The sequence below is a fragment of the Notolepis coatsorum genome, assembly GCF_963971535.1.
Source record: "Notolepis coatsorum genome assembly, chromosome: 2".
NCBI lineage: Eukaryota > Metazoa > Chordata > Actinopteri > Aulopiformes > Paralepididae > Notolepis > Notolepis coatsorum.
The window spans coordinates 19069636-19093984 of NC_140166.1; the positions used below are offsets into that span (position 1 = coordinate 19069636).

Genomic DNA, 24349 nt, shown 5'->3' on the forward strand with positions numbered 1-24349 from the left:
TAATCTGACGGGCCAGAAATTATTGCTGGCGGGCCAATGTCGGCCCGCGGGCCGCCTATTGCCGACCCCTGAACTAGACTATACCAAAAAAATATTAAAAAATAAATAAATATCATTTCATTTGGGCTGTGGGGGGTGCTTAATGTAAAAGACTGACCTGAGGAAAAGGCTGCAGGGAGAAAGCACTGCAGTATAGTCGATTTTGTGTTTTGAGCACAAAGTTCATCATAGATCTAGCCTCTTTATTTTGCTCTCAAAGTGCACCAGATTGATTTAACTTTAAAATGTAAAAATAAAAAATAAAATCCGGGGGGGCATGCCCCCGATCCCCCCTGGAGGTACAGCACCGCTGCTGAATTTTTTTTCAGGTGAAACACTGATGTTAGAAGAAAGGACGGCTGAAACGGAGGAATGGAATACAGAAATACAAGGAATTCTAATGGCGATGCTCGAACAACAAAACATGATGAGAAAAGCTAACGGACTTGGAGGGGAGGTCAAGGAGAAATAATATACGAATATGGGGACTGAGAGAAGGGATAGAAGGAGACTCGATGACCAAATATGTAGACAGCCTAATTCGAAAAGAATTGGAAATGTCAGACCTCGCCAAGATAGAGATTCAAAGGGCGCACAGGGCCCAGGCGCCGAAGCCACAGATAAACAGACCACGAGAGCAGTTATAGTTAATTTCTTGAAATTCGAAGTCAAAGAAAACATTCTCAGAGCAGCCTGGCAGACAAAGATGGAGGTGGAGGGACAGAGGATAACCTTCGACCATGACTATTCAACAGAGGTGGCTGTAAAACGTCGGAGCTATGTTGAAATAAAAAAGGCTTTGAAAGAGAAAGGAATCAGATTTCAATCACCAATGACCAAGCTGAAGGTCCATTGGAAAGAAGGCATCAAGGTGTACAACGACAAGGGACATGAACCCGAGGATGGAGGGTGCCGGGAGGAGAAGGAGAGAGACCGACGCTGATGCAGAGGTTGGAGAAGGCACGCAGATGGACCAGGGTCGAGGAGAGGACGGAAGGTGACGGGGATCTGAACTGATTCAAAGCGGATCAACTGAGAAGAACGACGAAAAGACAGGGAAGGGGAGCAGAGAGGAGACGAGAGGGGAGACGGTGATCCAAGGAAGGATAAGTACAATACAATATCAATATGAAAGACTTACCAATATAAACGTTGGACAGATATGAAAGAACACAGAAATACACGTGGCACACAATACGAGGGAATATGAACATGAGAATAAGATAGTATAATACATAGGAGATAATTGCATCAAATGTTATATATATATATATTTTTTAAGATAATAAATAAATAAAATTTAAAAGACAAGGAAATTCAAGAAATACACTGGGAGAAATACACATTGGACTGGTATACATGAGACACACACACACAATACAAGTAAATGTAAACATGAAGATGACTTATGCAATGAGAAGATGGTAAAGTACATACAAGATAATTATACCAAAAGTTATAAAAAAGGACATGGAGATTCAAGAGATATGTTGGGAAAAAACACATGTTGGACGGACATGAAAAAACCACAGGATTACAAGTGACACATAATACAAATAGACGGGAACATGAAAGTGACTAATGCAGAGCTTTGACCGGGAGTTCGGAGGTCGCACACAGAACAAGTTGGACATGTATAGTGCGCATCTTTTAGCCACTAGGGGGAGCGCTCTCACTAGGTGAGCCACTACTCCCCACCCACCAGCGGGGGAAAGAGGGATACGACAGATCCTCTACTACCATGGAAGTACCAAATGTTAATGTTGATGTTATTGTTTATTATAGTTATATGTATGTAAATCAGACAGGGATAGCAGTGGCTACAACCACAAATATTATTTTATGTGACATAGGTAGAACGGGAGAACAATTGGAAAAGAAATATGACACAAGTTAAGGGTATCAAAATTATGTTGTTGAATGTTAATGGTATGAATAATCCGATCAAAAGGAGTAAGGTGATGACGAAACTTAAGAAAGAAGAGGCGCAGGTTATCTTCTTAAAGGAAACACATCTAATATCACAAGAACATGAAAAACTGAAGAGATTCGGGTATGAGAATTTGTTTTATAGTTTGTTTAAACAGAACCTTAGAAGAGGAGTAGCTATACTAATTAAGAACACAGTGAAGTTTGAAATGATCAGGGAAATAAGGGATAGAGGGGAGGTATGTAATGGTCAAGGGGAAAATGGAAGGTCAAATGGTAACACTAGTGAATGTGTATGCTCCACCAGAAAGTGAGAAATATCTATTTGAAACAATCTTTGATTCATAGCGATGGAAGGGGTCCTAATCTGTACAGGTGATTTTAATGTAGTACTGAACTATGACATAGACATGACAAGCACAAAGAAATGGAGGACAAACATTAGCAAATATATGAATATACAAATGACAGAATTAGGAATCATGGATATATGGAGAGAAATGCACACACTAGACAGAGAATACACACATTATTCACATCCACACACAACATATTCAAGGATAGACTATTTTCTCATGACAACAGGGGACAGATACAGGGTAGAAGACTGCAGGATAGGGGTAACGGACATATCAGACCATAGCGCACTATATCTGTCAGTGAATCCTAAAAGTAGACGGAGAAATACAGCTTGGAGACTGAACGTAGGACTATTAACAGCTTCAGTGCCAGCCTCCGTGTCCTATTTATTTGTGAACGCATAAACTACATCTTAAATTATGTGTCTAATCTGGCCGTCGCTTATCAATGACTTGTTAATTTTTGTTTTATACCATTTTGAAAAACGCTAGTTTCTTGAAACTTCCAGAAGATTTCAGAAGATTCTGTGATAAACGCCCTTTACTGTAATACACAAAACATGTTGTCATTTTTCGGCCTATTTATGAATCGTTTTCAAATAAACGCTAGATTATCGATAGTATATGTGTCGATTCTCTTATTTCCTGATCAGCACACGCACATACACACATAGGGCCCACGTTGATATCTCTGTGAAAAAAGCTCTGATTATCCTAAGACTGGTAAAATAGATTCCTTACCTCAGATCAGATGTTCTCCAAGAAGATTATTCCAATTCCTGATCGCCATTCCAAATATCGATCGCGTTTATTGATCCAACGCTGGGTGGTTGAAACACCGATTCCACGCTGTTCTGATGGTCCAGAATGAATCCGATCGTCTCGGGTGACTTGCCTGAGAAGTAAAATGAGGAATAATCCAATGGGGTGCAGTACCACAGGGAGAGACGATAGGGGGCGGTATTTCCCCAATGGAGCTCAGAGAGAGTTCCAGTGGTAACGGGAGGCTAGATTGATGAAATATGAATGGAAATCGCTAATAAAAAAAAACGATTAAAAGCGAGATCTCTCGTCTCTCTGGCACTCAACGGTTGGCATGAACTAACGAGTTATCTCGTTGTTGGCACTGAAAGTGTTAAATAACAAAGGTTTGGTTAATAAAGTAAAAGGAGACATAATTAGATACAGAGAAGAAAATGACAATGGAGAGGTAGACCCAAACATTTTATGGGATGCACTGAAGGTAGTAATACGAGGAAAATGTATAGCAAAGACGGCATTACTCAAGACGGCCAGAATAGAGACATACCAGAACTTAATAAAGAAACTGAAAGAATTAGAGAAAGAACACCAAAACTCAAAGAACCAAAAGACACTTAGAGAGGTAAAGGACGTTAGAGGAAAGATAAACAAAGAACTGCTGACAGAAATAGAGAAGAAAGCTAGATACATGAAACAGACATACTATGGAAGAGGACCGAGAGCGACCAGACTTTTAGCTAGACGAATCAGGACACAACAAAAACTGAACACAATACACACAATAAGGGACACGAACACAAACAAAATACTAAGAGAACCAGCTGAAATAGAGAAGACATTTGAAGAATACTATAAGAAACTATACACACAACCGATAGCGGCAGGAGAAGAGGAGATAGAGACATTTTTAGAAAAACTAGATTTACCGTCGATATTAAACGCAGATATTACAGAACAGGAGGTGGGGAATGCGATCAGTAAAGCAAAGAACAGTAAGTCACCGGGTAGCGACGGATTCCCCTCTGAATTCTACAAAACATTTAGACAGGAACTGAGCCCCATATTAGAAGCAGCATTCAGACACATGATGAAAGAAGGCACAATGCCACCTTCATGGAAAGAAGCCATGATTACTACAATTCCAAAAGAAGGGAAAGATAGAGAACTATGTAGCAGTTTCAGACCAGTGTCCATACTTAATGTAGATTACAAGATGTATACATCAATAATATCCAAAAGATTTGAGACATTTATGACAGATATTATAGACAAAGACCAGACCGGATTCATTAAAGGAAGACAGACACAGGATAACATAAGGAAGACAGTGCAGATAGTAGAGGAGATACAAAAGGAAGGAGGAAGTGCAGTATTAGTTAGCCTAGATGCAGAAAAAGCATTCGACAGTGAGCTGGATGTTTTTATATAAAGTATTGGAGAAATTTGGATTAGAAAAAAACGCTATGAAAACAATTAGGGCATTATATCAAGAACCGATGGCAAGGATTAAGGTAAATGGTAGTCTGACAGACTGGATTAAACTAGAGAGAGCTACCAGACAGGGTTGTTGTATTTCGCCGACGCTCTTCGATGTATTCATCGGACCACTGGCTCAACTAATTAGACAGACCAAAGACATCAAAGGGGTGGAGATAAGGGGAACAGAACATAAATTGGGACTGTTCGCAGACGACGTGATAGTATATATGAGACAACCAGACACAAGCTTCCCGATAGATTTACTGACAGAATATGGATATTACTCAGGGTATAGACTCAACGTGACGAAGACACAGACTTTAGCACTGAACTACACTCCAACGATAGAGATCAAAGAAAAATACAAAATTAAATGGGACATGGACAGGATTAAGTATCTAGGGGTGAACATTACAAGAGGGGTGGAGGGGTTATACGATGCAAACTATACGCAGATTAATCAGAAAATCAAGAGAGACCTAGAAAGATGGACAGTTATGCCCCTAGATTTCAGCTCAAGGATAGAAATCATTAAGATGAACATATTACCAAGGTTATTATACCTACTTCAGTCTTTACCTATATTAATACCACAAAAACAATTCAGGGAATGGGATAGACAGATATCAAGATTAATTTGGGGGGGGGGGGGGGGGGGGGAGAGACCAAGGATCAGATATGTGACTCTACAACTAGCAAAGGAGAAAGGAGGAATGGCAGTACCCAGTTTAGAAGACTATTACTATGCAGCACAGCTTAGGACAGTAGCATGCTGGTGCAATGTGAATTATGAAGCCAAATGGAAAGATATAGAAACCAAAAGAGAGGGATTCAAAGTGCAGGCAACCAAAAGGAGATAGGGAGCTGTTCAGAAGACAGGAACAACTACTAGACCCAATTACCAAATTCACTATAAACATATGGAACACAATAGTAAAGAAATACAAGCTAGAAAAATAATCCAAGATACTGAGATGGATAACACACAACAACAAATTCAAACCAGGGATAGACGACCATGGGTTCAAAATATGGGGGGGGGGGGGGGGGGGGGGGGGGGGGGGTAACAGCAATATGTACAATGATAGAAGGAGGGGAGATGCAGACTCTACAGAAATTCAAAGAAAGATTTGTACTAGAGAATAGAGACCACTTTAGATATTTACAGATTAGAGATTACTATAACAAAGAAATAAAACAAGACAGAGACAAAGAGCAGAATAGGATAATTAAGATAATGGTAAAAACATATGAAGGAAGGAAGGGGAGGGTTATATCAGCACTATATCAGGGAATAATGGACAGTAAGGAAATTACAACCTTGTATATAAAAGAAAAGTGGGAGAAGGAATTAGAAATAGAGATAACAGAGGAGGAATAATATAACACATGCAAGATACAACAATCAACCACAGGATCAAGGATATGGAGGGAGTTTGGGTGGAAAAACATAATTAGATTCTTTATAACACCAGAAATACAGGGCAATTACATGCCAACACAGAAGCCATGTTGGAGAAAATGTGGGCAAGAAGTAGCGAACCACACACACATATTCTGGGAATGTCAGAAAATAAGAAACTATTGGGAGGAGATAGGAGGGATAATAAATGAAATAGTAAGATATGAAATGCCCCAGACAGGTCAAGTACTATACCTAGGGAACTTGACACAGAAAGAAATTCAGGGAGAAGACAAATATCTGATTAAGATACTATTAGTAGCAGCCAAGAAAGTATTGACTAAACTGTGGTACAGGGTAGAAACACAGACGAAGGGAAAATTGATAGAAATAATAGAGGGGATACAGGAAATGGAGAGAATCACACATATGCTGAGGCTACAGGAGGAGAAATTTGAGTCAAAATGGGAAAAGTGGGAGGAATATAGGAAGAAGAGGAACGACATCACAGAAGAATGAAAAATAAACAAGAAAAGAAATTGAAATGTAAATAAACAAGGCAAAGATAGAATTGACCGATGAACCCATGTCACCCCCTTTCTTTTGATGTTATAATTTTTTCTTTATTGTTTCTGTCTGTTTACTTGTATTGTCTGAGATGTTTGTAATAAAAAAATTCAAATAAAAATGTAAGTAAAAAATAAATAAAAAAATTCAAATGCATATGATCGGTATATTATGTTCCATCATGAATGCATGAAAGGGGGGGTCGTTTATGATTAATTGATTGTCAATAACAGCATTCGTTAGTACAACAGCATACGTTGATCAGGGCGAAGGCTATGACAACAATGGACAACCAAGCTGAAATTGACATTAAAGGAAAACTCCAACATTTTGGGAAATTAGCTTATTTAACATCTTCCCTGGAGTTAGACAAGAAGATACATACCTTTTTTGTCTCTGTGCGTGCATTTTAGCTTTGGGAATAGACGCTCCGTTAGCATAGCTTAGCTTCATCACTGGAAGTGAGTAGGGGCCGGAGCCTTACAGTGCCTTACAGTGTATTGCAAGGTCTGACATTGACCAAACTTGATATGCATGACCTTGGTGGGCTCTAGGTCAACTCTTGAAAAGGGGGTCAATGTCAGACTTTGCAATCAAAAGTTAGGGGGCTAATAACCCTTGCCATAATTTCAGTGTGCCCCCTAACTTTTGATTGCAAGGTCTGACATTGACCCCCTTTTCAGGAGTTGACCTAGAGCCCACCAAGGTCATGCATATCAAGTTTGGTCAATGTCAGACCTTGCAATACACTGTAAGGCACTGTAAGGCTCCGGCCCCTACTCACTTCCAGTGATGAAGCTAAGCTATGCTAACGGAGCGTCTATTCCCAAAGCTAAAATGCACGCACAGAGACAAAAAATGTATGTATCTTCTTGTCTAACTCCAGGGAAGATGTTAAATAAGCTAATTTCCCAAAATGTTGGAGTTCCCCTTTAAATTGCTCTTACTTGTGGCCAATGATAATCCAAAAAGAATATTCCAATTATCTGATTGCCATCTGCTAGATCGTATGTCCATTTGGCCCACGCCATAACCCCCCACAGTATAATGAATCCGGCGTCGGATTGACGATTCAATGCGATCGAATGAAGATCTTGATCCACGTTACAAGAAAACTCCGCCCGGATGACTTTCAGTGACAGTCCTACAGCATAGCAGGATGAATTATGAATGGAAATAGCGAATAAAATAAATAGCGAATAAAATAAATAACGATCCAATGCGTTATTCCTTTGGCGGGCTATAACGAGTTAACTAGTCTTTGGTGGGGAATGAGTTAAGTGATGTTGTGTTTCTTTTTCGAATGTAGCCAAGAGTAAAGACCCTAACCCTATCAACACAGCAGTCAAGGTGTATATTGACTGAGCCAAATTTCCCTCAGGATGAATAAAGTATTTCTATTATATTCTATATTTTCAGCACTATCCTCAACCCTCAACGTTATTTCCATAAAATACAACGTATATTGTTTCTTTACCTTTTCTGTGAATTTCTTGATATTCTCCTTTGGTTCATTACAATTTACTCAAGCATAGTAACAGACAACATTTCTGGGAATATATTTCCTGAGGTCCATAGACATCCCTAGATACTAAGAACATTCAAATGGACCTTATAGAAGTGGAGCAATCTTCCATTTACTTGGGTATGTACTTTTAGGCAAATTTTCTGAAAATATGGCTAGGGCTTAAGAGGTTAAACTATCCAATCAGGTCTCACCTGTCTCGGCAGGAGCCGTCGGTGCGTCCAGGAACTTCCATCCTGATCTTCCACCAGTTTTTCTCTCCGTGACGAGCTACAGCCTTTATTAACAGCTACACACACACACACACACACACAGTTATGTATAACAGTAATACTGTATATACTTGATGACCAGGATGGACTGTACATATCTGGAATAAACTCCCAGAAGACTGCAGGTCTTGGTGGTGTAGTGGTTAACACTGTAGCCTCACAGCTAGAAGGTCCTGGGTTCGATTCCCGCTTGAGGACCAGGTTGCCAGTTACCCAGGTGGGGTATTTCCTGGGCCTTTTGTGTAGAGTTTGCATGTTCTCCTCGTGCTCACAAGGGTTTCCCCTCCCGATAAGATAAACCCAATGGAAAAACATGCACAACAGATCGCTAACGCTGTCGCGTCACTGACGAAGACGGACAGGAACACTTGGATTGGTCCCCGGGCGGGGCGCATGCTGCAGCCCTTGTCTGCTCCCGGCTCCCCTTAGGGGGAAGGATGATGGCATAAGAAGTGCAGAGAACATTTCATGTTATCGTCTTATTCTCTGTCATACTCTGTCTTACCTTGCTTTAATTTTGTGATTCTATTTTAATGTTTTATTTTATAACTATTATTTATAACTACTATTATTAAAATGTCTGTTAACGTTTTGTAAAGAACTTTGAATTGCTTCAATGCTGAAATGTGCTATATAAATAAATAAACTTGCATTGCCTTACAATACATGACAGATACATTACTCAAATAGAATCTTCTCTCCACAGCCCCATTTAAAATCATTGAGTACCACATACCACTACAAGATAATATCAAGCTCCGCCCCTGCTTACCTCATCCTCCTCTTCGGTCCAAAAGCCTTTGCGGAGGGAGGGGTCTAGAACCTGGATCCATCTGTACATCAGCTGGCTGGGCCGACGACCCTCCATGAAGTAACTCACTACAGACAGACAGACCCTCCATGAAGTAACTCATACAGACAGACCCTCCATGAAGTAACTTACTAATGACAGACAGACCCTCCATGAAGTAACTCACTACAGACAGACAGACCCTTCTCTCCATGAAGTAACTTACTAATGACAGACCCTCCATGAAGTAACTTACTAGTGAATGACAGACAGACCCTCCATGAAGTAACTTACTAATGACAGACCCTCCATGAAGTAACTTACTAATGACAGACAGACCCTCCATGAAGTAACTTACTAATGACAGAGGGCTGCCGCGGTTACCGCATGATCACGGTATCGCTATCACGTCATGCTCACCGCAGAGTCAAGCTGATTACCGCCTTACCGGCTGTTTAAAAAAAAATTGTGTAATTGTGTATAGCCTATTTTCTTCACGCCATGTGTTCGAAAGTTTCCACTCGCAGTAGCGCAGTTAACATTCTGATCGAACCCCAGAACGTGCTTTGCTGCTACGGAAAGTTTTCGCTTTGAATTCTGCTAAAAACATGGATATTGAAGCGAAACCCAATCGAAGGGCATTCGGATGCCGTAAATGCTGCCGTTTTGATCCCGAAAGAAGACAGAGTGGGCACGGTTAGCGAGGACAGGTAAGTTCTGGTTCTGTTCTGGAGCAGTAGATATGCCATATTGTGTGTGTGTGTGTGCGTGTGCGTGTGCGTGTGTGTGTGTGTGTGTGTGCTGAGCGCAGCTGCCCACGTTAACGTTAACGTAAATGTCTAGTTGCTGGGTATAAACTCGGGTCTGTAACAGGTTGATAGAAAGCGCCAAACGGCACCTGGTAGAATAAGCTGAAATGTACTCCTGGGCCGTGTTATGGTATGTGTTGAAGGATAGCCAGCTACACATAACGTTAGGGATTAAACTGTTGGCTATCTAATGTAACGATAGGGCTGAGCACTGAGCAGTTTAACTCTTGAGTGAGCCCCATGTAATAACCGGAATGGATCCATCACTAGCTGGTGTTAATTCGCTGGCCACCGGGTTGAACAAAGTAACAATTCCATGACGTTATTATCTGTTAGATAATCTAGATCAGATAGATGGGAATTCATTCCTAGTTGGTTATTGAACCAAGTGTTTGGTTAACGTTAACTACCGTGACCAGCAGTTTCAAGAACAACCAGCTGTTTTCAACCAATATTCCTGCTGCAAAGTCGTCCTGGAATAAAGATAAGACATTTAACGTTAGACTAGAGGCTATAAAGAATAGACTACTACAGAAATAAATGCATTTGAAAAGTTTATTTAGGAACTAATTCTTTTAACACTTTTTTTTATGGCGGTTACCGCGGCGGTTTTAATGTCTTCGCTAATTTCTGCAGTAAGGATCAAATCAATACCGTGGCAGCTCTATGACAGACAGACCGTAACTTACTAATGACAGACCCTCCATGAAGTAACTTACTAATGACAAGACCCTCCATGAAGTAACTCACTACAGACAGACCCTCCATAAAGTAACTCACTACAGACAGACTCTGCATGAAGTAACTCACTACAGAGACAGACCCTCCATGAAGTAACTCATTACAGACAGGCCGACAGACCCTCCATGAAGTAACTCACTAGACCAGTGGTTCTCAAACTTTTTACACCAAGTACCACCTGAGAACGTAGCTGGCTCTCCAAGTACCACCATATGACGGCGTTAAAATACAGTCTATTCAGCTATGCACAGTTCACGCAGGGTGTATTCCTAATACCATTATTTATTGTTAACTTTTGTCAGACACAGCCACAATGTACAAAGGGATAGCACTAGAACTAGCAACCGCTTCCACACAACTCATACAATGCAAGGGGCATTGAGAACATAATAACTAACATTCTCACATAGCAAGTGAGAAAATTAAGAACAACTGTATTTCAGCAAATGTACTTAATTCTCTCTCTCTCTCTCTCTCTCTCTCACACAGCAAGCAATTGTCCGTCATTCTCTCTCACACACACACACACACACACACACACACACACACACACACACACACACACACACACACACACACACACACACACACACACACACACACACACACACACACACACACACACACACACACACACACACACACACACACACACACACACACACACACACACACACACACACACACACTTATTTTGTTACAAAAACTTAATTTCCTGCATTCTGGTGCAGGAATTTTTGAATTTTTACCCTTTAAATGCCAGTGTTTGTGATGGGCATCACAAATTATTGTAAAAAAGAAAAGAAAACACATATTCAATAAATTTTTTAATGTTTACCCTTTAAATGCCAGTTTGTGTGATGGCATCACAAATTATTGTTAAAAAAAAAGTAAAATATTTTCAATATATCAAATGCAAAGTAAATTTTTCTGGGGGGGATTATTACAGGCTAGGCATGTGTCAATGATTAGCAGCAACACAGATTTTGATGGATTTTTTGTAATGTCAGATTTAACAACAACTCTTTTCAGAAAAGTGGGAGTATTTCATTTTTTATCTGACATTACAAAAAATCAAAATATAAATGGTTATGATCAGGGCTGAAGTTGAATTAAAGATTTATGACTGTTTAGACTGCATTACTCTCTGTCACAGTGATCTCCTGGTTGTTCCCCACTTAGGTTATCTAACTATCGCGCCGCCGCAACCAGAAACACTGGCCTGGCCTGCTTCTAAGTTCAGTGGCCTGACTGCAATTTTTTTTTTTTTTTTTTTTTGCTTTTTTGTAAATGTTTTCAAGTACCACCAGCAGTACCACCAAGTACCACTAGTGGTACGCGTACCACAGTTTGAGAACCACTGCACTAGACCAACCCTCCATGAAGTAACTCATTAGACAGGCCCACAGACCCTCCATGAAGTAACTCACTAGAGACACAGTCAACCCCTCCATGAAGTAACTCACTAGACCAACCCTCAATGAAGTAACTCACTACAGACAGGCCGACAGACCCTCCATGAAGTAACTCACTACAGACCCTCCATGAAGTAACTCATTACAGACCCTCCATGAAGTAACTCACTACAGACCCTCCATGAAGTAACTCACTACAGACAGTCAAACCCTCCATGAAGTAACTCACTACAGACAAAACTCCATGAAATAACTCACTACAGACAGACAATCCTCCATGAATTCATTACAGACAGAGAGTCAAACCCTCCATGAAGTAACTCACTACTAGGGCTGTCTTAAATACTTCGAAGCTTTGTTCGATGGGCATCGAATATGAAAATAATGAATATATATATTTTTTTTTTGCAAAATCAACTCTGCCTCTCTTTGTTAACTACAACAAGCAATGCTGTTTGTTGTTTAAGATGAGGTCGGACTCTGCACTGACAGATTTGTGTTCATTGTGCTGCTTTTATAAAGCCTCAAATGACGGCTTACAATATTTCATGAAAGCAAAGTGTTTCGTTTGTCTAAGATTTAAAAAGGTTTAAAGTTTACAGCACTGACAAAGTTGAACAAAGTGCTGTACAAGTCCCACAACATTAAAAAAAATAGTTAATTTGTCTAGTCTAGTGCAGGGGTCTCAAACTCAATTTACCTGGGGGCCACTGGCGGTAGAGTCTGGGTGAGGCTGGGCCGCATCAAATATTCCACAAAAAAGGGTTTCAAGTATTCAAAAAAGGTTGATTCCAAGGGCCCAGCACTGGGGGGGGGGGGGGGGGGGGGCAGAGAACACTATTATTATCTTTTTATTAATATGGTTTTATTATTATCCTAAAGTAAGTTAATGTAGATGACTCAAAAGTATAATTGCCTGTATTATAAAAAAAATAGGTAAAAACCATATTATGCGTTTTCATCAATACATTTTTTTATAGATTGGGGGCCCCACATTTTTTAATAGATTTGGGGCCCACAAATTGATTCTTTCATGGGGCCCAGAATCTCCAGCTACGCCCCTGGCTGGGACTCAGGATGAACGCATATTTTTCCGTCCATTCACCTTTGAATTGCAGTCGACTTTTCTTTTACTGACCATCTTTGAAAATGCCATATTTTTCTGCTGGCGAAAATAGGCTAATAGCTACATTTATCTCACAGAGATAAAGCTGGGAGCGAGTTTAATGTAGATGCGCTGTCAACTCTGCTCCGACTTGAACTGAAAGAGAGATACGACATGCAGTCCGTGAAGACCCGCCCTACTCCCCTACTCTGCCTCTGATTAGCAGACTGTGGGTGAGGGGGAAAAACGCTGACGGGACACGTATGTGATTGGACCAGACTCGTACACAGACAGACAGTGGCAGTGCAGCCGGACATGCAGAGCACTGCTCGCAGTCAGAGGAGATAGCGAGGATGCATTTGCTTCCACTTTACTTGATATCACTCCGGAATCACGTTTCAACCAAGTCACTAACATAACGTTGCTGTCATGAGCCTGCGCTATGGTAGCCTACAAGTGATAAAATAAATAAAACTTCCAACTCTCGCGCAACAACTCGGCAAACAGTTGCGCGCGGGCCGCATTAACACTACACTTTGATTGAGGGGCGGCTACGTGGCGTAGTGGGCAAAGCACTCGCCACGAATGACGGAGACGCTGGGCTTGCCTGTTCGAGCCCAGCGCTCCACATTGCTTTCAGTTTAGCTGGCCGTCCATACTAATACACATTGGCCGTATTAGGGGGTGGGAAACTGATGGGTGGGGATCGGGCGGTGTGGACAGCGACTCCTACAGGTCGGTTGGTGCGCCTGCGCAGTAGAATCAGGAAGTGTCGGGGGCAGTGTGAGCCTCCCACGCGTTACTCCTCGCCACTGAGAGATCGAGCTGCACAGGTGAAAAGATGCGACTGCTGTTACCTCAAGTACCGGAGGGGACTTGTGCTATGTATGACTTAGTCCACATTGCAGCCGGCTTGTGGGAGGCAAGAAACAGCGTTCGTGACAGGGGAGGGTTGAATTGGATGATACGAAATTGGGATGGGAGAAAATATAGAAAAATGGGAGAAAAAGTGGATAAAAAAAAAACACTACACTTTGATGTCCAGTAGGGGGCCGCAAAATATCATCCTGCGGGCCGCAATTGGCCCGCGGGCCGCGAGTTTGAGACCCCTGGTCTAGTGTGTTCATTAGATGGGTGAAATCCTCTTTCAGTGCCTCTGTGCCCGTTTTCGTAGGCAGTTAGCCTCTGGTATGCGTGCCATTAGCGTTAGCCACTCTTCTAGGCCTCTTTTCTTTTGGAGAAAATGATTAAAATATATATATATATGGCGGCTAGGTGGTGTAGTGGGCAAGGCACTCGCCACCAGTGTGGAGACGCTAGGATTCGCGTGTTCGAATCCAGCTCTCCACATTGTTTTTCAGTTTGGCTGGTCGTCCGCAGTAATACACATTGGCCGTATTACGGGGAGGGAAAACTGAAGGGTGGGGATCGGGCGTTGTGAACAAGCGACTCCTACAAGTCGGTTGGTGCGCCTGCGCAGTAGAATCAGGAAGTGTCGGGGGCAGCGTGAGCCTCCCACGCGTTACTCCTCGACACTGAGAGATCGAGCTGCGCAGGTGAAAAGATGCGACTGCTGTTACCTCAAGTACCGGAGGGGACTTGTGCTATGTATGACTTAGTCCACATTGCAGCCGGCTTGTGGGAGGCAAGAAACAGCGTTCGTGACAGGGGAGGGTTGAATTGGATGATACGAAAATTGGGATGGGAGAAAATATGGAAAAATGGGAGAAAAAGTGGATCAAAAAAAAAATATATATATATATATATATACCGTACTTTTCGGACTATAAGCCGCGGCTTTTCCCCCCATTTTTCGACCCTGCGGCTTATATAACGGTGCGGCTTATATGTGACTCGATGTGACCAAACCCGAAAATGTAAAAATCTAAATATTGCTTTTTTGACTGCATTGAAATGTTATTTATCTGTTCCCTTATTTGCTAAACTTAATACAACTTGTAAATGAGAATTCTTGTTATTTGTCTTACAGTATTGTGTCCCAATGCTAATTACATATGGTAATTAAACATTAAAACACCTGCGGCTTATAGTCCAGTGCGGTTTATATATGTACACATCATTCAATTTAGCTGCTGCGGCTTATAGTCAGGTGCGGCTTATAGTGCGAAAAGTACGGTATATATATATATATTAATATATATATATTTTTTTTATATTCGACTAAGAGGTTGGCCAGTCGACTACGGCTCCTTTCGACCGATTAGTCGACTAATCGATTAATAGGGGTCAGCCCTAATTACTGGATGTATAAGGTATAACGTTCATACTAGTAGTATTATCTTACTGGATGTATAAGGAATAAAGTTAATACTAGTAGTATATCTTACTGGATGTATAAGGTGTAAAGTTGCCTATTCTCATCTTGCCAATCAGGTCTCTCAGGACTGAGTCTTCTTCTGGTGTCCAGGCGCCGCGTTTGAACGTCTGGGAGAGGTATCGCTGGTAAGTCTGCAAACACATGAAGGGGGTTCTCCCGGTCTGAGAAACACACACGCACACACACACACACACACACACACACACACGTTAATTTAAGTCTTAGAGATGCAATGTTCTCACATATCAGTCATAATTCACTGAGCTAATGAATTCATGTCATAGATAAATAACTGAGTTAATGAATCCATAGTCATAATTCACTGAGCTAATGAATTAATATCAGAGATAATTCACTGAGATAATGAATTAATAGTCATAATATCCTGACTTAATGAATTGATGCCAGTAGGGCTGCAACTAATGACTATTTTGGTAGTCGACTAATCTGTCGATTATTTTTTCGATTAGTCGACTAATCGAAAAACAATTATATTAAAAAAAATTAAAAAATTAAAAAAAATTAAAAATATATAATTTTTTATTTAATTTTTTTGCACTACCTATCTTTGTGAAAGTGGCTTCTCAGCTCTGGTCCAGCTGAAGACAGAGCAGAGGAACAGATTGGACATTGAGCATGACCTCAGAGTTGCTTTGAGACTCTTGTCAGGACCAAACAACATCCCCAGTTATCCCATTAGTTCCCCCAAACTTACTCTCGGTCTGTTATGTTAAGCTAAGAAGTCTTCAGCTGGCTGGACCAGAGCTGAGAAGCCACTCACAAAGATAGGTAGTGCAAAAAAAAAAAATGAAAAATGTAATGACTAATCGACGCAACAATTCCTCGTCGACGATTTTTGTATAATCGTCATCGTCGGTTATGTCGACTAAACGTTGCAGCCCTAGATGCCAGAGATAATGAATGAACACATTCGGCGCCAGACCAGAGATATCCCGGGTTAACTCGCCATGCGTTGGGCGCCAGACCCGAGATTTCTCTGGTTTTGGTCGTTTATTCTTTTATTCGATATTTGTATTCATTATTCATCCACGGACCTCTGTGTTACCATAGGGAATGAGTCTGAGGTCGCCAAAGTGCAATACCGGCCACATCCCGCTAGACGGTAGTATCGAGCACCCTTTGTAACCTTGTATCTTGGCCTGTGTAATGGCCAAACGTCTCAGGTTTCATGTCTCCTTGTCGGGCGAGGGCAGCCGTTCTCCCGGTTCCATTGAAGCGCGGTCAAGTCAAATATCCCCGATCCATATGTTGTGGTGGATTATGCCGTGGACCAAATGGACATTGTATGTACCAGATGGCGATCAAACAATTGGAATATTATTTTTGGAATACTCCCGATCACAGGTAAGAACGATCCAACGTAAATGTTTGCTTGATCCTGCAATGCTTTTATACCGATCGGGCTGATAAGCGTTTTTAGAGTTCAATACAAATGCCGTTACTGACAAATCAAATAATCAGAAACGACCCCCCCCCCCCCCCCCCTTTCATGCATTCATGATGGAACATAATACCTATGCTATAGATTTGATTTGATTTCGGAATAATAGCGTGTACAGGCAAGAAACGGCAACATCTATAGTGGAATTGACGTATAGGGCTATAACTCAGCATTTCATGAATTACCCTAGACCACTCTAAAACCATACTTATATTCACCACGGTATAACACGGGAACGTATGGATGGAAAAATGTATTCTTTTTCACATATTGAACGATAGATAGGTGATGTCAAATGGGCCATAGTATTGTATCCATAGCTATAATATAGAATATAGTTATAGCTCTACAAACAAGGTGACGCAGTCCTATCGTTTTAAAGCGCGGCCTAGCTACAGCGGGCCCCGATTGCTGGCGCCGAATGAGTTAATATCAGTCATAATATCCTGACTTAACACTTTCAGTGCCAGCCTCCGTTTCCTATTTACCCTGTTGAATGCCGCCACCCGCTTCAATGATAGAGCTCTCATATTTGCGAATGCATAAACTATATCTTAAATTATGTGTCTAATGTGGCCGTCGCTTATCAATGACTTGTTTGCAGTCAACATTGTCGAAACGTGTTTTTTTTTTTTTCTTTTTTTTTTTTTTAATAATCGGTTCATTTCCGTTTTATACCATTTTGAAAAACGCTCGTTTCTTGAAACTTCCAGAAGATTTCAGAAGATTCTGTGATAATCGCCCTTTAGTGGAATACACAGGAATACACAAAACACGTTGATAGATTGATTGAAAACTTTATTAACAGATTGCAGAATGGGTACAGTACAGCTCAATACATATAATTGTTAACACTTTCGCGGCCACTGGGGCCCGTCTAATATAATGGTTGAGGGCCAGCTTTTGTAAACAAACGTGTGGCTTTTTGTACAGCTAAATCTATACTTTATAGTATTGCTATCTGTCCATTCTCATTGTCAATTGAGTGCATAAACCGTCCCTTCAAAATGGCTTAAAGAAAAAAAATGCATCAATAGGTTCTCATTTTATAGCGCTGTGAATATAAGCTTTATAGTGTAGTATTGGTGTAGTATATTTTCTGGAAGGCTAGTTATAGAGCTAATAGCTGCTAACGTTATATCCAATGGCATTTCCGTTTTACAGATGCTACAGAAATCCGGACGATCCCAAAGCATGTATGCATGAAGGGGGGGGGGGGGGGGCGGGGGACGTCGTTTATTATTATTGATTACCAATAACCGTGTTCGTCTAAGTAGCCACATACGCTGGTCGGCTGGTTGAGTATCATAGCAAGCTCTGATCGGGCTGTAATTTACGTGAAAAAGATCTTACCATGAGCCGGTGGGATCCCCCCCGAGCATTTCCCCGTTATCGATCGCCATCTGGTAGATCGATATGTCCATTGGCTGATGATAAATCCCCTTATTGCATGGTGAAATCTGCGATTCGAACGTAATCCAAGCTACAGGCTGCAGATCCAGAATCGTGCTACTCAAATCTCCGTTGAAAGAAAACAAAGAGACTGATCCGTTCGCCCACAGGGCACATTGCAGTAGCGCGATAGCGCCCCTAAGAGGATCTGGCCGGTATTGCACATTGTCGAATTCATAGAGTAGGGGAAAATCTGCAGTGCCGCTCGGCGACCTTGAACAGGTTATTAAAATGGAATAAAAGCAATAACAACTTCCCACGGATATCTCCGTGATTCTGTCCACAACGCATGGATTCGAAAGCCGGATATATCCGTGCTTCGTCCCCAATGTGTTAAGGGGATGCAGACCAGAGAAAGACTTTCGTCTTGTTTACATCAGGGTCCCCCATTTTCAATTCATCATAACATATATGACATACACGACTTACAGATAGACAGTACTGCTTGTAACTGAGGGGTACAATTCCCTGACTGTATTACTAGATATGATACTTACTACCACTACCTTTGTACTTAATATTCGGCCACCCAGTACTCGGCATAAATATATTATGATGAACACTGTCACGTAGATGAAACGGATCCAACACAAATGTACGAATTAGAAATAGGTCTTTATTTCTACACAGCGATGGTGTGTAGAGCAAGCACTTAATCAAATCAATCACATTTATGAATGGGAATTAGTATGCACTTTTATGGCAAGAGTATTCGTCGGTATATCAATAGAGAATGTCCAATCTCTGAAGGCGCAGGTGGTACATATACGACCTGGAATAGTTAAGGAATAACAGCAATGATACTTTAATGATTATAGACTGGATACACTAGGGGGGGTTAATCCGGTCGCTTGTAAGCCGACAGGAGTAGGAAGGGGGGGGGGGGGTAGAGTCCGGCTGCCTCATCCGGCCAAGGGTATCCCAGGTGAACCCACTGTAGTGCCGTTCAATGCGCCGGCGATCCTTGGACCACAGATGAAAGCAGATGGACTCTTTGTGGGCCGGCGTCCTCCGGTCCACGGAGGAGAGACGTGAAGCGACCTCGTCTTGCAGAGCGTCTCCTCACCTTGCGTCCTCTCCAGGGGGGGGGGGGTTCCAACACACGGCAGTGTCGGGGGTCTTTATCCATGGAATAATCAACGTATACAAAGCATAATCCGTGCCTGGGAAGGCGGGCTGTCGTCGGTAGAATAATCCGGTATACAGGTCCACTCGCTCGTCGGCTCTGGGGCTCCTCGGGTGCAATCTCACATGGGGTCGATCAGCCTGGATAAGCAGCCAGTTTTCTGCCCGAAACGATGGGGTGCTGACTACGGTAGTATTCTCACCGCACGAAGCACTATATATTAACAGACTATTATTAGCTTAATAGACTACGTCCAACTCGACGATATAGTGCCAAATATGACTATTCAAATATTAATATACACGATGTCTCAATACCGATGGTAGGCCGAACTTGGCCTTACTCCCACACGTGGCGTCGCGGGGAGGCTTTACGTCTGTCACTCTATTGGAGGGTAAGAAACTGGACTGAAAAGGAAGTCCTACTTTAGTAGCGCAGTATATATACGCACCATGAACAAATAGTCCCATTAGTGGTGCGGTAGCCAGATTCCTACGCGGAACTAGGACTTGTTCGTACATGTTGAGCGGTACGTTTGAACTGGGTCTGGGGGGTATGGCAGCCTGGCACCAAGGTCTCGACCAATAGTAGAATGGAGACTATTATGGGATGTTCAGTAGGCTAGAATGGATATTCAATGCATATTGTACAAGGAATATACAAGGGATATCAAGGAATATTAGAGAATATACAAATACAATTAAATATATATATATAATAAATATATATATTCGGTTTAATCTGGCCCTTCACAACACTGCTACAACTATACATTTATGACATACCAGATTTGCAAATACAGTACCGTTTGTGATACAAAAAGAGTCTAGAAAAGAGAGTATATACATTTGACGTAGAAACTGTACATTGGAGGAGGTTGGGTAGGTGGGGTGGGGGGGGGGGGTGGGGTTGGGTGGGTTGGTAGGGGGGGGGGGACGGGGGACTGTACATTGGAGGTGTAAAATGTGGATTCTGGATTTTTCTTTTCTCATCCATTTTCATTGAGTCCATTCCAATGCGTGCATTACCATTCGGGAGACGATAGGGGGCGGTATTTTCCCTATTCGAGTTCAGACAGATCCCCACTGGTAACATGAGGCTAGATTGATGAAATATGAATGGAAATCGCTAATAAAAAAAAAGAACGATTAAAAACGAGATATCTCTTTTGGTATAGATAATAATTTTTTTTTTTTTTATCCACTTTTTCTCCCACTTTTCTATATTTTCTCCCATCCCAATTTCGTATCATCCAATTCAACCCTCCCCTGTCACGAACGCTGTTTCTTGCCTCCCACAAGCCGGCTGCAATGTGGACTAAGTCATACATAGCACAAGTCCCCTCCGGTACTTGAGGTAACAGCAGTCGCATCTTTTCACCTGCGCAGCTCGATCTCAGTGGCGAGGAGTAACGCGTGGGAGGCTCACGCTGCCCCCGACACTTCCTGATTCTACTGCGCAGGCGCACCAACCGACCTGTAGGAGTCGCTGTCCACAACGCCCGATCCCCACCCTTCAGTTTCCCTCCCCGTAATACGGCCAATGTGTATTACTGTGGACGACCAGCTAAACTGAAAGCAAATATGGAGCGCTGGGCTCGAACAGGCGAGCCCAGCGTCACCAGATTGCATGGCGAGCGCCTTGCCCACTACGCCACGTAGCCGCCCAGATAATAAAAACTTCTATAAATTCCTACAGATTAGACATTGTATATCGTCATCAATGGGAGGGCCAAAGTGTGGCCCGATTACTGCAATTCAAGAAATATTTTATAGAGGATGGCGTAGGAAAGGCGGTGCGTCAAGATTCTATGATGTTATAAGAGAATACAATGCACCCAAGTTGGCGGGTCTGAGGCTGAGCTGGGAGAACGATGTACGTGAGGATATTACTGAGGAAATGTGGGAGAAGCTGGTGTCCAAATGGGGTAAATTCTCTCGGGAGGCACAATCACAACTTATCTTTTACAAAGTGTTGAACAGAAGCTATTGGACGCCTAGTAAACTGGCCAGACTAAAATAAAGGGACAGTGACATCTGCTGGAGATGTGAGAAGGAGACAGGCACTTTACTACATATGCTATACGAATGTGAGAAGGTCCGGAAAATGTGGGATCAAATTGTGATATTCCTAAGTAAGGTTCTGAATGTGAAGATAAAGAACTCCCCAATGGCATGTGTTTTGGGTATAGTACCGAAAGGGATTAAACTGCCTAAATACCGGGGAATGTGGTATAGAATGGCCATGATATCAGGATGTAGAATTGCCACTGAACTCTACCACGTAGACGAACAGTCATGCTTGAAGACAATTCTTGAGAGACTTGCTTCTAACCATGCAGAGGAACTTTCGCGGTCACAGGCCATACTGGATATCACGTCGGAAATTAGGGACGTGAAAATAAAGATGCCACCGTACCGTAATAGGGGATACGACGATGGTGACGATGATTAGACAAAATTGACCTGATTCTGACTATATGCGGCATTTCTGCCTCGAGCTGCATGTCATGTTATCACCCCCCCCCCTCCCCCTTCCCACACCCTCCTTATCCTTTCTGCTGTGGAACGAACCGAGGCCAAGGTCAACGCGGAGGAGTTGACTCTCCGGCGATGTGTGATTTCTGGGAAAGAGGAGACAAACTGTACTGTCTGGAAGCGATAAGATTGATGAGGCCCCCCCTACCCCCACCCCCCCCCCCCCCCATCCGCCCCTGTTGTTGTAACTCAACTGGCAGGCTGCCTCTGATGCGCGACGGTGGGGGCCCCCCTTGACTGCTCCACAACCAAATTCCTTACCCGAATCTCCAATGCCCCCCCCCCCCTCCACTCCGCCCCCCCTCCAGTTCACCAGGCGCGATCCACTGTGTTTCTACATGGTGGAATGCAGCCGACTATCGCATACAGTGTCTCAGGCCTCCTGTAATGATGACATGTGTCAACAAATGTACATGTCTGTTGAATTTATGCTGTGCCATTGTTACTGTAAAAATGTAATGATTGTGTTGTTGTTAATATCATTAATGAGACGTTGAGCTGTATGTGTGTGTCACGAATTTCCCCAAGGGGATTAATAAAGGAATATCTTATCTTATCTTATCTTATTACGACATTGGAAATCACCCGTTGATATTACTTTTAAAGAATGGATGGAACTAATGTTCCGGACAGCATCATATGAAAGGGTGACATATAGAGTCGCAGGGAGAGAGGATATCTTCGCTGAGGTATGGGACAGTTTTCTACACCTGACTGAACGGTCTGGGGACAAATGATTAAGGTGGGATTACAATGGTATCAAGGATGAATGTGAAAAAGGGGATCTGATCTGATGGTACTTGTACTTTATATTGTATTATGTATGTATATGCATAGATTTTATGTCCGGATGGTGTATCTATGGAATGGCCACCGTCTCTATCACACTCTCATATGCGCATGTTTAGCCGCATACACGTATCTAGGATACACATATTCGTATGTGTACATAATAGATTTACACACACTCATATGCACAAGGCTGAGATACACATGCCAGGGGCACACATACATGCACATACTCATTTATAGGAAATAGGCATACACACACGTACATATACACATAGTTGAAGCATAGGCTCTCACTTACACATATGGGGGATATACACATACATAGGGGACACACACATACGTAGCTGAGACGCACATACATATACATACCTGAGATACACACTCACATAGGGGGCAGAGGCACACATGGATACGAGACACACACAAGAGGTAGGAGTACAGTCACACACCAGAAAGATGCACACACACACACGTATGAGGCATGCACACATACTTACGTGATACACGTACCCACGTACATATATCTGAGACACACATGCATGCATGCTCTCATGCACACCTACATATATCTGAGACGCATTCTCTCACATGCAATATGGAGAAGGATGGCATCCCGATAGAAAATGCAGCACATACCTGCTCGCAGGTAGATCGGTCTACATGTAAAGTATGTGCATCAGGGATATATATGCACAATGTATAGTATTTTTTTTCGTAAGTATTTTTTTAATTTCCATGTCAGTTTTTAATGTATTTGTATGAGTCTTTTACATGTTTTTTATGTTTTTACAAAAAAAGAAAAAGGCAAATCTTGGACGTTGCATATTGTGATGTGGAAAGATATGTGTTGAATATTGGAGAGATTTGTGCAAAAAAAAAAAAGGATATCACAGCTAAAATTACAATGAAAGAAAGGGTTGGCATTGAATTTAAAAGTATGATCTCTGACCACTGTGTGTCGACATGTAACTGTCTTAGCTGATATTTTTTATTTATTATTGTTTAATCTTATTAGTTGTGCCTATATGTATGAAATTGCTGAAAAGACTATGTCTTGATTTGTAAGCTTGTCGGTGCTGTAAATGAGGGTAAACCTCAGTGTCTTACAAGTTGAAATAAAAGGTTTGAAATGAAAAAAAAAAAAAAAAAAAAAAGAGATATCTAGTCGGCTGGCACTCAACGGTTGGCATGAACTAACGAGAATACTCGTCGCTGGCACTCAAAGTGTTAATGAATTCATAAGTCATAATTCACTGTGATAATGAATTCATACCAGAGATAATACACTGAGTTCATGAATTTAGAGATAATTCACAACAGAGATATGTTTTTTAGGTAATTGCTTCACTGTTTTTAACACACTATGTGCTTGGAAGGACTGCTAAAAAAAACTGGGTATCACCAATTGTACCTCCATATACTCTCCTATCTATCACAATCCTGATCTA

General features: G+C 41.9%; 1 protein-coding gene across 1 annotated transcript in view; it reads right to left on the reverse strand.

Moving 5' to 3' along the window:
* Positions 1–24349, reverse strand: part of snapc4 (small nuclear RNA activating complex, polypeptide 4) — a 157494-nt gene that overhangs the window by 111759 nt on the left and 21386 nt on the right. The window contains exons 3-5 of the mRNA XM_084307868.1: positions 15543–15693; positions 9107–9213; positions 8257–8351 (exon numbers count right to left, since the gene is read on the reverse strand). Of these exons, the coding sequence (XP_084163994.1) occupies positions 8257–8351; positions 9107–9213; positions 15543–15693 (353 nt within the window). The remainder of the gene's footprint in view (positions 1–8256; positions 8352–9106; positions 9214–15542; positions 15694–24349) is intronic.